Source organism: Pan troglodytes, chromosome 1 (assembly GCF_028858775.2).
Source record: "Pan troglodytes isolate AG18354 chromosome 1, NHGRI_mPanTro3-v2.0_pri, whole genome shotgun sequence".
NCBI classification, from domain to species: Eukaryota; Metazoa; Chordata; class Mammalia; order Primates; family Hominidae; genus Pan; species Pan troglodytes.
In genome coordinates, this window is record NC_072398.2 from 121,085,645 (window position 1) to 121,099,123 (window position 13,479).

Below are 13,479 nucleotides of genomic sequence, written 5' to 3' on the forward strand. Positions count from 1 at the left end.
GTGGCCTTTGGGGCTGCCCTCCGGTGATCAGAACCCTTCTAGGGGAAGCATGGTGATGAGGGTTGTTTCACTCTGCATTTCAGAGGGAGGACCTCAGGCCCAAGAGGGGACAGGGATCCAAAAACCCTCCAGCTGCTTGGAAGGTTCAAAAAGGGGTGTGGACGCATCCACATCAGCAGGAAGTAGTAGGAAAAGTCACCAGGGAACACAAAAGGATGAGGCCGGGAGAATTTAAGCATGCAAATGGGTAGGATGGCCCGTTTACTGATCAGCTGCTGCCTCCTCCTTCTCCTCCATGTCACAGGAGCTCTGAGGCCGTGCCTTCGCCTCAAGCTCCCTCTCTCCAGCTGGCTCCACGTGAGGCTCCTCTGCCAGGAGGTACTGGGCCAGCTGCTCCAGGTGCTCCAGGCTTATCTTCTGCAGGCGCTCCTCGTGCTCCTGCCTTAGCAGCTGCAGCACGGCCTTGGCATCCTGTGGTTCAAAGTGTTTAGCTAGGACCAGTCCCAGCCGGTGCCACAGGGGCTGGGGCTGGGGCTGGTGGGCCTCCTTTAGCGCCATCTTCTCCAAGGGCTGCATGATGACATTGATAGAGGCATTGGGCCCAATGCAGTAGTCAGAGAGGTGCTTGTCATCCTCCAGGAGCTGGCCACGGAAAAGCAGGTGCTGCTGCTCCTCAGGCACCTTCAGCTGCCTGGACACCAGTCTCTTCAGCGTGGCTACACTCTCTTGCCCTGACACCTTCAGACTCTGGCCCAGGAGCAGCTTGACGGTGAGGAACATCGGGCTGAGTGGAATCAGGAGGGATCCATGCTCTGGGAGCTGCCCTGAAGATTAGGGGGTCCTGCAGGAGATGTTGGCTTCTCCCTATCAACAGAGGGCTAATAGTCCCAGGAGACCAGGGACCCAGCTTAGGCAGGCAGCCATTGGCTAGTGCACAGTGATGTCACAATGCTGCGGGAGGGCTCATTTCCAGAGTGGAACTTTTGGGACAGCAAAGGGGTATTTGGGCCCAGAGCATCCTTCCTCCATGAGAGGAGAAAAAGAGCACTAGGAAAGAAAATGTGGGACTGGGGGAAATGAGAGTGAGACTAGGGAAAGGGAGGGAGGGAAAGGACAGGGTGGTGGGAGGAGCATGTCTATTGATTTCTTCAATACATGTGTATTAGGTGCCACCTCTGTGCCAGCACCTGGACCTGGGGAGACAGTCATATTCAAATGGATGACTTCTGCCTTCATGACACTTTCACACTAGTGAGCTGGCTAGCATTTATCAAGTGTCCTCTTTCTGTCAGGCACTTTACACGCTCTTTTGGATTGGGCTTTCCAGCAGCAGACCCTGAGACAGGGATTTGAGAACAAGTACTCAATTAGGAGGTGACCCCAGGAGGCACCAGGAGGGGAGTGAGGATGTGAGATGAGGACGGGAGGGAAATCAAAATGTGCATTCATGAGCAGGTTGCCATTGTGGGCAACTAGTATGTTATCCTGCTGGGGAGTTCTGGGAGGTTGCATGGAACACACCTGAGTTGCACCAGGTGTGGTTTTTTTGTTTTTTTTTTTGTTTGTTTTTTGAGACAGGGTCTCACTCTGTTGCCCAGGCTGGAGTGCAGTGGCATGATCTCGGCTCACTGCAACCTCCGTTTCCTGGGTTCAAGTAATTCTCCTGTGTCAGCCTCCCAAGTAACTGGGGCTACAGCTGCACGCCACCATGCCTGGCTAATTTTTGTATTTTTAGTAGAGATGGGTTTCTCCATGCTGCCTAGGCTGATCTCAAACTCCCAGACTCAAGCAATCTGCCTGCTTTGGCCTCCCAAAGTGCTGAGGTTACAGGCGTGAGCCACCGCACCTGGCCGAAGCTGCATCTTTATGCTCTGACTCCTGTCTTTGGCTAATAGAAGTGCTACCTCCTTGGCACTTCTGGTCCACAGGTGTTAAGCAGCATGCTCCTGTGACCACAGAAAAGTAGGAAGCCATCGGGCCCTCAAGAATGTGAGTGCTGAGGGGATGGGGCAGGACAGCCCACAGCATCTGCATCACAGGCCTGCCTAATTGAATCCTCTCAACCTATGAGGCAGGCACTGCCATGATCTCCATCTGCCAGAGGAGAAAGTGGAGGCTTGGCTGATCCTACAGCAAGCAGGCAGAATTGCTCGTGTCTTCACTGTTACCTCATGTTGCCTCCTAAACAAATCTCTGCTCAGTGCCTTTGTGGCCCAGGCCCTGAGCAGGCACCCCCGGCTCAAAGGTGAATATGAAAAAGGACACTGATTGGGCCTCCTCTGTGTCTGCAACTTCTGTAGCATTTGGCAGTTTTCAGTGCAACACATTGCTGAAGGCCTTCTGGGTCAAGCCCTTTATATATGTTGTCACAATTTAGCCTGGGAGGAAAGTATTGTCTCATTTTAGAACTGAGCAACTTTGGAGAAGACCTGAATAACATCTCGCAGCCAGTGGGCTGATTTTGTCAGGGATCCCCTCAACTCTCACCAGCTCTGTGCTCGACTGTGCCCTTCTTCTCACTCACCTTCTCCCTCCCTCCCACCTAACCTCCTTTCCTTTTCCACCTGCCTGGAAGCTACAGTGGCATGATGCTGTTGTCAACATCCTTGGACTTTCCTGAACTGCCCTTCCACAGCACCCAGCCCTGACCTCCGCCCAAAGGTGGCTGCAAGCTCTGTCCCTGTCTTTGGAAGCTGGCAGCCAAGAGCAGCTGGTGAAGATACCCATGGGGCCGGGCGTGGTGGCTCATGCCTGTAATCCTAGCACTTTGGGAGGCTGAGGCGGGCAGATCATGAGGTCAGGAGTTCAAGACCAGCCTGACCAACATGGTAAAACCCCGTCTCTACTAAAAATACAAAAATTAGCCGGGCGTGGTGGCACACACCTAATATCCCAGCTACTCGGGAGGCTGAGGCAGGAGAATCGCTCGAAACCGGGAGGCAGACGTTGCAGTGAGCCGAGATCACTCCACTGCACTCCAGCCTGGGTGACAGAATGAGACTCTGTCTCAGAAAAAAAAAAAAAAGAAGAAGAAAAGAAAATATCCATAGATGCCACAAACTCAGCAAGCCCTCACCCCTCACCCCAGCCCCATGTTCACTCTTGCCAGGTGACTCATATTCTGGTCCATAGGGAAACTAGAGCTCACAAGTCAGGAATTCCCTCACCTTCCATCCCTTCCTCACTTCCTTCCTCCTCTCCTTTCCCCCACTAAATGAGCCCCCTTGTTATTTCCCTTCTTCCCTGAAAATGTCTCCGAAACCCACTCCTCCTCCTCTGCATCCCCACCGCCCACCGGTTCAGGCTGTCAACTCCCTTCAGCCCACAGTTCATCTCCTCCACCAGTCCCACCGCCTTGGGTCCATTCATACCACAGCCAAGGGGATCTTCCCAAAATAAAAGCAAGGTTGTGTACTCCTCTGAGTAACACCATCCAGTTTAGTTTCCTCTGCTTTTGGAATCAAAACTGACTTCCTTGGCCGGGTCCTGCTTGTCACCCAGCCTCGTGCCTCCCCACTTGGCATCCTCCACTGTAGCCACACCAATCTGCATTTCCTCTACTTGCTTGTCCCATTTGAACTCTTCCAACTCATCCTTCAAAATTTAGGTTAATGCATGCCTATAGTCCCAGCTACTTGGGAAACCAAGGAAGAAAGATAGCTTGAGCTCAGGAGTCCAAGACCAGCCTGGACAACATAAGAAGATCTTGCCTCTAAAAAAAAAAAAGAAAGAAAGAAAGAAAAAAGAAAAGAAAAAAAAGAAAGAAAAAAGAAAAGAAAAAAAAGAAAGAAAAAGAAAGAAAAAAATTCAGGTTGAAAATCACCTCCTCCATGAAGGCTTCCTTGCTCTCCCCAGCCCTGGGAAGAGATAATCCCACCTCCCTCCATGCAACCATTGCTCCCCTTGAATGTACTTACGTGAATGCATCTAGCACACCTCATTAGCTCTCAGAGACTGGGACTAGGTCTTCTCTGCCTTTGTGTCCCACACTTCCAACACAAGCCTGGTACACAGAATGCCTTGAATACCTGCCTGTCAAATGAAGAAGATAAAATTGAGACACATTGAGCCATCCAGGGGCATGCAGGGCAGGTCCAGTGCAGCAGGCTGTGGAAAGACATAAACCCGCCTGCAGCCTCTCTCTCACCCCCACCTCCTGCCCTAGAGAGATGAAAATACAAAATTACATAAAAAATCAATCAGAAAGTGAGGCCAGTCTTTACCAAAGGATCTTCTGTAGCATTTCTTTAAATAGCCAGCTCCCCTGGTGCATTTGAAGTAAGATAGAATTTGTAAATGTACCTGTACATACAGTGTGGGGGAGACCTGCGGACTCTCTTACTGCAGGGCCTCTCTGCAGAGGGAGCAGGGGGATGGATGAGGTTTCTCCTTGGCCATGTGGGCACTCCCAGCCTCTAGAGGGGAGGACTCAGTGGTGGACAAACCATCAGATGGACAGGATTGGGGCCACACCATGAGAGATGTCCTGAGCAAAGCAGAAAGATGAAAATCAACTGCCTGCCTCCAGCATCTCTTCCTCAGACCCATCCACCCAGCCAGACACTGCCCAGGACACTGAAAGCCACTGAAGAAGACATATTGGGCCTGGGCTTCTAGAAGCACATGAGCACCACAGCTCAGGCTTTGTTTCTCCCAGACCAGCGGCTGTGTGCAGGCAGGGGCCCTTGTGACTGGGGCTTAGAGAGTCATATCTGCTGGGCCACACTTTCTAAACCAGGCTACCTGTTCTAGAGAGTCCTAGTTGGGCCATGAAGATAGAAGCTTCAGAATTAGTGGTGCCCAGAGAAGCCGAGAGAGATGGTCACTACCCAGCTGCTGTGTCTGTGCCCAGGAGACCCCATTGCCTTTCCTAAGGGGGACAGTGGGGGCACTTTGCTGGACCCTCAAATCACATTTGGAGCCTGGAAATTTTATGTTTTCCCATGTAATTGCTTGTGATAATTATGCAATTAGCATTAGAAAATGTAATTGTGTAATCGGAGCATGCAATCAGACAATGATTGCCATAATTAGGGGGGAAGATTATTGGGAATGAGTGGGTCTGGTGACTTGGGGAAAGGAATCAATGTGTGCAGACAGTGCTGGATAGTATTAGGCTATCTTGAAAACAACTGCAAATGCAATTTGTGTCACTGGGAAACAAGCACAATGTCTGGCGGGGAAGATGGATGGGCGTGGGAGGGTGCTTTGGAACAGGTCTGTGAACATCTGGGTTCCTCAGAAGCCCTTTGCAATCTCCTGAGCAGATGGACTGGACATTGAATGCTGAGGGTGTGAACTCCTCAGGATAAAAGCCAAGTGTCCAGCTGCCGGCCTGGGGCCTGCCTTGAGCAATCCTGTTCCTTGAGTCTCATTTTCCTCCTCTGTCTAACGGGAGTGTGATCACTGCCCAGCCTCCCTTGCAGGGTTGCTGTGAGGGCCAAAATAGGTAGGCCATACCCCCAGGACCTCACACAGCATCCAACCCATGAAGACACCCAGACGTATAGATTTAATTTATAAATGTAAACGGCAGCTCTTACTGTCACCCCTCAACAGTGAATGAAGATCCCACTGTGCCTAGAACTGTGCCCAAAGTGTGAATCCCCACAGGCCGGGGTGGGCCCCACTGCTTGCACAGGTCGGCAAGCAGAGGCCTTTGCTGACTGCTGAGGGGGGCCCCAGGAGGTGGGAAGTTCACAACCACTCCCAGGGGCCACAGGAAAGGCTCATATGGAAGATAAACTATAGCCTCTGCCCACCTCACTCCCTGGAAAATGATCAAGTTATTGCACTTTAATGATGTCAGGCTGGCCTTCCAAGGAAGGTGCCTGGGATGGAGCAGAACCTGGGGAGACAGAGAAGGAGAGCAAAAGCAAGACAGAGAAATGGAGAAGGAATGGAGAATAAGAAAGCCGAGTGTAGGAAGGGGCGAACAGCGGAAGGGACACAACGAAAAGGGGATGGGATAAAAAGTGCAGGCAGGGGAGCAGCACCAGGGAAGAAGGTAGAAAAGGAAAGAACTGGGGTGGGCGCGGGGTGGGAGAAGCAGGAGCATGAAGGGACAGTTCATGCAAACCAAGTGCAGTCAGTAGCGCTACAGGCCTCCCTTCTAAGAACACAGTCCTCCCCGCTCTCCTTACAGTCTGCAAATGGTTCACGGGGAAACTTTGGCAGAGAAAGTGGAATCTGGGAAGCTGAGAGCACAAAGCTGTGGTCCCCAGCATACCCTGCTGCCTCCAGCCCATGTAGCCGCATCACTCAACAGTGTGTCTCGAGCGCCCATGATGTGCCTGCACCTGCAATGGTGAGGTGAAGACTGGCAGGTCACCAGACACAGCCCTGTAGCAAGGGCTGCCCCAGGCCCACCACTGTGCTGCTGGAGACCCCACTCAGCCTGTGCCACCTCCTGTTGCTGTCATCAGGGACCTCTTACCCCTTTGAGGAAGAGGGCTGCTTTGTGCCCTGTCAGGCCTAGCACAGGACAGGACCGGCAGCTCTTTAGGTGGCCCCTGATCCAGGCTGCCCTCCATAGTGCCTGGCACATAGTAGGTGCTCAGTAGGTGTGACCCACTCCCTGCCCGTCATCCACTGGCTGGCATTGGCTGTCTCAGCAGCTGCACCAAAATGGGTTTGGGGCTTCTCCCATGAGGGCCCTAAAGCCTCCTCCCTCCCCGGGTCTCAGGGAGCCGAGGCCCAGGTGAACCTGAGCCTGGGGCCTGCAGGGCCAAGGAGCTGGAGCAGGAGGAAGGCAGCAGATCTCATGGGGCCACAGGAGCCCAGGGGACATCACTTACAGTCCCAGCCCTCTCTGGCTGACAGTGGGTAGTCCAATATCTGAAAGGCCTCAGTCCTCACACCAGACAACCTAAGTCCTGCCCTGTGCTGGTGTCCTGGAGCCCTGGAGAAGTCAGACACTGGCTGGGAGCAGCTCAGAAACCTGGCTCCAGAGACCACATGGAACTCACAACTGCTGGAAAACCTCACCGGGCTGTAGCCTGCTGTGACCACTAGATGTCACTGGTGACCTCACCAGCCAGTCCAGCAGCTGACACCAACCAAGCCAGCCTGGGGCCTGGGCACAAGGTCTCATGTGGAGACCAGCCCCCTCCTCCTGCAGATCACCAGTCATACTCCTGCCCTCCTCTTCGGGGTCGTGGTCTGAGCACAGACATCGCCTGGCCCTGAAGCAGGAACAGGATAGATAGTAAACTTTACTATGGAGGCAAAGAAGTTCTAACTCCAGCAGGAGGTGGGCCCTGATCACAGGCTTCACCTGGGAGGGAGCTTGGGTGGGTGTGAAGGAGGAACAGGAGTTGCCCTGATGAAGAAGGATGCCCTGACTGAGGGCCCAGCACACGCAAGTCCATGTGGAAGTGTGGGACTCGGTGAGCTGGAGTGCAGCAAAGGAGCGAGAGGCGAGGCAGTCAGGAAACAGGCAGGGCCGTCACCTTCACAGAAGAGCTCTTTCCTGGAGCCAAGACTTCTGCATCCCTGCAGTGCACAAGCACAGGAGTCCCCAAGGAGCAGCCCACAGCTATCGCTCACTCTGTCTTACACACACATGCACACGCACACGCACACGCAAACGCACGTACACACATGCCCTGCTAACCTAAGCTGGGATCAGCAGGGGGCTTTCTTTCCCACACTGTCTCTGAGCTCCACTGGGGCTCTCGGAACACCAGGACCCCAGCCAGTGTTATGGTGCCAAGAGTGAGTTTCTCTCTCCCTCATGGCCTTCTCTGGTGTGCCCTGGAGGAGACACTGCCCATGGTGTGGCTGGTGGCCCATCATCTCTGTTAAGGGTGCTTTAATCATGATCAACACAGGGGCATCTCCTGTGCCTGTCTGCACTCTGGGCTGTGTGATTTCAGCTGACAAAAAGTAGTCTGCTTCAACCTGTAGCTGTGGGACTGCCGTGCATTTAAACATACCAAACAGGCTGGGCGCGGTGGCTCACACCTCTAATCCCAGCACTTTGGGAGGCCAAGAGGCAGATGGCTTGAACCCAGGAGTTTAAGACCAGCCTGGGCAACAAGGCGAAACCCCATCTGTATAAAAATACCAAAATTAGCAGAGCATGGTAGTGTGTGTCTATAGTCCCAGCTACTGAGGAGGCTGAGGCAGGAGGATCGCTACAATTTTATCATCCTGCCTCAGGATGATAAAAGTGCTGGGATTATAGGCATGAGCCACTGGCCTCCATGTGGTTCTTGAGTACTTTTTTCCCTTTTGTTTCCTCTTGAAGTGCTTCCTGAAGAATCTACAATTTTATCTTGGTTGCAAGAATAAGGAAAAAAAAAAAGATTTCTTCCCATCTAGGCCAGATTAGATGGAGAAGCAGAGGGCCTCCTGGGCCAGGCAGAATGGTAGCTATATTCTGGACATTCTACAAAGGTCCAGCTGAGGGCCTAGACTTGGCAGGCACCCCCCCTGGGAATGGCTTTGATAAATGTTCCCCTTCCTACAGGGGTGACTGCTTCCTTGAAGATCTGTGTCATCAACCAGAGCGACAGGAACCCTCCACCATGTGGCAAAGATCAAACACGATGCATTAAAAGCCAGGACCAAGAAGGGGCCCACAAAGCCCTGCCCTGAACACCTCCTGCTCTTGCTTGTCTTGCAAGTCTACAGCCAGGTGTGGGTGGAGAAGCCAGTGGCCAATCTAAAGATGCTGCCACATGGATCGTGCAGGACCAGAGAGAGTCCTTGTTGCTCCTGGTGAGATACAAAGGCTGGTCTTTCACCAGGGCAGCTTGTGCTAGCCTTTCAGCCTGACTCTTGGCCTAAGGGTGCTAAGGCGAGTCCTTGGGTGAGATTCCTGCTAACAAGACCCCTTCTGTCAGTTGAGGAAAGCAGGCTCCTGCCAGAGAAGATGACATGGAACAAGCTGCATGACATCTGCCCCAGAGGAAGCCAGGACCAAAATGAAGGAACAAGGGAAAAAGAGTGAGAAAGCTGGGAACAGAGTAAAGCTGGGCTTGGGGGAACTGAGCTACCTGTAAGACAGATCTCTGTTAGGGGAAGAGAGACTAAACTACAGCTGAACTGAACAAGGGACTAGTAAACTTGGATTTGACTTAGGCTTGATTAACCCCAAGGAAGTCCAGTTGGCAGGTGGGATGTTGGGTTAGGGTTACAGTTAGGGTTGGCCTATTATTTTGTTTGACTTCCTGCTCCTCTAGCTGGTAGCACTAGCCACATGCAGCCACTCATCAGAACAAGCTGGAGCCAAAAGCAAGAGGGAGAATGTTTAAATCCAGCCAACAGCTGATTGGATGATCCTATGAGCAGCATGGACTGTATGGAAAAACGGGCCCGATCAGGGGCTGCCTCAAGCTCCATAGCAGACCATCAGAACTACTTCAGTGGAGTCATTCCTGGTATCAAAACCCAAGTGACTACCTGTTGGACCAGCAGCCTCATATCCTAGCTGATGGCCATCCCAGGGGTCACCAATATGAGCTTCTGCCCTGAAGTGCCTCTTCCACTGCAAGAATATCACACTGGACTGACTACCTTTTGTACATTAAGTTTATTACCTAATAAATGCTCCTAGGACCCACAGACAAGTCACCCCATTACTTTCATTAACAGGGACCTGATTAAGAGTTAAGTGTCTTGGAAGGGACAGGACTCATGGTAAGGTGGGAAGTATAGAGCATCTGGCACCAGAATTGGGGGTGGTAGGGGCTGGCAAGAATGTTACGTGGGGTCTTTGCCCTGGAGAGAACTAGAGAAAGACAAGAGAGCCAGCTGTCAGCCCTGCCTCTCCTTTGGCCTCTCCAAAATACTGCCTCCCTTTGTCTCCCACCCAGCAGAAGCGTGGACCCCAGATTCAATAACTGCTGGCCTAAAGCTATCTCTGGCATTTGCAATTGGCCTGAACACAAGGTACTCAAAGGAGGCCTGAGAGGCAGTGGGCATGGGTCAGGTGATGGGTGGGCCTGGCTGAATTGAGGCTGAGGGCCAGTCCCACAGCCCAAGCTCTTGGCACCAGGCTCCTGGCAGGATGGCAGCTGCCCATCAACGCCAGACTCTGTTGGGAGTGGTGCATCTGCAGTGATGTCCCAGAGGCCAGGAAGCAAGGTGGGAGAGTCATGTGGGGTGGCCCTGGCCTCCCTCCCTGCCTGCTGGTAGCCCAGTTGGGAAGGAAGAAGAGCCCTCCAACCAGGATGGGGCTGCAGGGAAACAGAAATTAGCACTCTGCCTCTGGGTCCTGACTAAGCTTATGTGCCAGGCATTGAGTCTTCAGAACTGGGACCCTCCAGCCCCTTGGCTGGGAAAAGGCAGTTGTCACGGCCAGACCGGATTCTTTACCAGACAGGAACCAATGGCCCTAGAATGGGATCTGGTAGGAATCACATAGGTTAACAGATAGGGTCTTCTGTCCAAGCTGCTTCAGGGTCTCAGAGTGGTCAAGGCAGGAATCTCCAGAGCTATCCAAAACCACAGTGCACCCCCTCAAGCTCCCACTTACACCTGACCCCTCCCCTACTTCTCTGCAAGGGGTGGCATCTGAGTCTGGAATGACTAAGAATTACATTTAGGGAGAAATTTCTGATATAAGGCTGGGGATGTTGCTTCCTGCAAACCAGAATAGGTGACTGGATGGTCCTGCCGTAGCCTAGACTGGGGAGTCACAGGCTGTGAGTCGTGGATTGTCAGAGACAACGGCGAGCTGAAAAAGCAACCCCCTACCACACCCATCAAGAAACTGGGGCCCAGAGAGGTGACTTGCTAACTTCATGCCTATTGGGGAGGCGTTTCCACACCAGCAGAGCCCTGGGGAGAATGCTTTCCGGGAGAGGAGCTGGCCCAGAGCCCAAGGAAGTAAAGCAGGATGGCCGTGAGGAGCCAGGCATGGGGAGTGGTCCCCAAGGCCCCAGCTAAGTTTCTGGGCCCCAGATGAAGAGTGAATCGCTGGTTCTCCTTGGAGGGGAGTAGTCAGTCACCCTGTAAAAGTTTATTTTTATACATGTCTGATGTATTTCACATCCGCTCAGATATTTTGACACACACACAGGAAATGTAACTCTCCCCCATATGGCAGTGTTTGGTTGGCCGGACCTGGGGAAACTCAATAGGGTCACAGAGGAGCAGAGGGGAACTGCAGCATCAAGGAAGAATGCCAAAGGCCTGAGGCCATGATGGGCACCCCTGGCCGGCAGGCTGGAGACGGAGGTCACGGTGAGGCCAGTCCTCCTGCCTGGATACAGAGCCCTGTATCCAGTCTGGGACCCCAGACTTAGGAGGCCAAGTGTGGCTCTGGTTGCTGCTCCCCAGGAGGGAGGGGAGATCCCTATGAGGATGAAGAAGGTCCGAAAGAGCAGCCAGAGTGGGCCACCAAGGGCATGGGCTGCAGGACAGACAGAGACACGCAGGCCTGAGCGACAAAGACTGGGGCGCCTCTGACATCAGCTGGGAGCAGGGATTTTCTCCATGTTCCAGCATCCCAGGAGGAGGAGATCAGGGAACCTACAGCTCAGATGAAATAAAAGGACAGGGAAACAGCTCTGGGCTGGACCCCACCTGGCTGGAACTTTCCGCAGTTACCCAACTTCCTTGAGCCTCAATTTCCTCATGTATAAATTGGGGTGGATATGACCCAGCGGGAAGACCAGGAGGATTAAAGGAAAGAATGTATGTGCTGCTTCTTGAAGAGGACTGATAAAGAAGAGGTTGGCAGGTGCCAGCTCTCCCCATCCTGAACTCTAAACTGGGGAGGATACGAGCATCTCCCTGGCAGGGCAGAGCGAGGGTGAAACGGGGCTGTGTGCGGAAATCCCCCAGCATCCTGCCTGGCTCCGGGGGCAGCAGTGAACACTGGCACTGAGCTCAGTCTAGGAGAACCCATAGTCTGTGACACTGTGACAGGCCCAGTAGGGTGTAAGTGCAGGCTGCTGTGGAACAGCAGGGAAGGGCAGTTTCCTCCCATGACACCGAACAGGGAGGGTCCTCCTCTCCCAGAAAGAAAGTAAAATATGCAGCTCATAACTCCAAGAGGGAGAGTGGGCTGGAATAACACATTGATTGTGTGGAGCTTTTTCTTCTTTTTTTGTAATAGAGACAGGGTCTTATTATGCTGTCCAAGCTTATCTCCAATTCCTGGGCTCAAGGGATCCACCAGCCTCAGCCTCCCAAAGTGCTGGGATTACAAGTCTGAGCCACTGTGCCCAGTTTTTTTTTTTTTTTTTTTTTTTTTGAGACGGAGTCTCGCTCTGTCGCCCAGGCTGGAGTGCAGTGGCGCGATCTTGGCTCACTGCAAGCTCCGCCTCCCAGGTTCACGCCATTCTCCTGCCTCAGCCTCCCGAGTAGCTGGGACTACAGGCGCCCGCTACGACGCCCGGCTAATTTTTTGTATTTTTAGTAGAGACGAGGTTTCACCGTGTTAGCCAGGATGGTCTCGATCTCCTGACCTCGTGATCCGCCCGCCTCGGCCTCCCAAAGTGCTGGGATTACAGGCGTGTGTGCCCAGTTTTTGTAAGTTTAAATTAATGGATATCACATTCTTACAGGGTGTCACGATGAGGCAGGTTGATGGATGGGCATCCCTAACTCACAGAATCGAGATGGGACTGACACCTGGTCACTCCCTGTGATCCCTTGGTGCTAGCATCAGGCACAGGGCACGGGAAAGACTTGCCATGGAACAGTTGGATTCTCCTAGTCCTGCACACTTACAATGCATACGGTAGCCTGGCCTCCGCCTCGAGAGTTCTGCTTCTGTCTTGACACCTCTTTCCCCCTAGCTGTAGACACTGCTGGCCTGGAATATGTGCTTGCTGCCTTGGTCATGAACGTGGCCCCAGGGGGGTGGTTCAGGATCTTAAAGCATCAAGGAGGAGCCTCACAGTCCCTGCTTGGTAAATGGAGTGTGACGGCCAAGAAGTTACTAAGATATCCCCTTCCTCCCTTCTCCCCTGGAACCCAGAGAGTAGCAGCTCCAAAATGCCCAGGGAGTGAGCTATATCTGCAGGTAGAGGCTGCACGTGGCCTCACCTTCCCCCATTCCCCAGCCCACGTCCCTATAAATCCTGGCGACACAACAGGAAGGCCCTTTAACTAGCACATAAAAGTGCTTTGGGCTTTCAAAGACCCTCTCTGTTTACAGGGAGCCCAAGATTTTTATGGGCCATCTCTAGTCCCCCTTCCTCTGACCTGCTGACACATCTTGGTTTCCAGCTGTGGTATGGGGAACTATCACAGCCCAAGCCAAGTGGCCTTGGGGTGTGGAAGGAGGATGAAAGACCCCTGGAACTTGGGAGGCAAGGATGACCAGTTAGGCTGACCATGCATCCACCCGTTGTGGGCCCAGCATATGCTAGGGTCCCACTGATTTGCCCTCTGTCCTTCTCGTGGGGCCAAAAATAAGTACCCACAAAATTGTTAGTTATCATTCAACTGATTTGCAGCCACAGTAGCTGTAGCTCAGTCTTGGAAGGTGCCCAGTAAACACCTCTGAACAGGTGGTGA

The 13,479-nt window shown here is 52.9% G+C and overlaps 1 protein-coding gene across 1 annotated transcript; it reads right to left on the minus strand.

Moving 5' to 3' along the window:
• Window positions 1-230: 230 nt before the first annotated feature.
• UBL4B (ubiquitin like 4B) lies at window positions 231-1,589 on the minus strand. Its single transcript, XM_009429785.4, has one exon. The coding sequence runs from the start codon at window positions 778-780 to the stop codon at window positions 262-264; it is 519 nt and encodes a 172-aa protein (XP_009428060.1). The 5' UTR covers window positions 781-1,589; the 3' UTR covers window positions 231-261.
• Window positions 1,590-13,479: the final 11,890 nt, after the last annotated feature.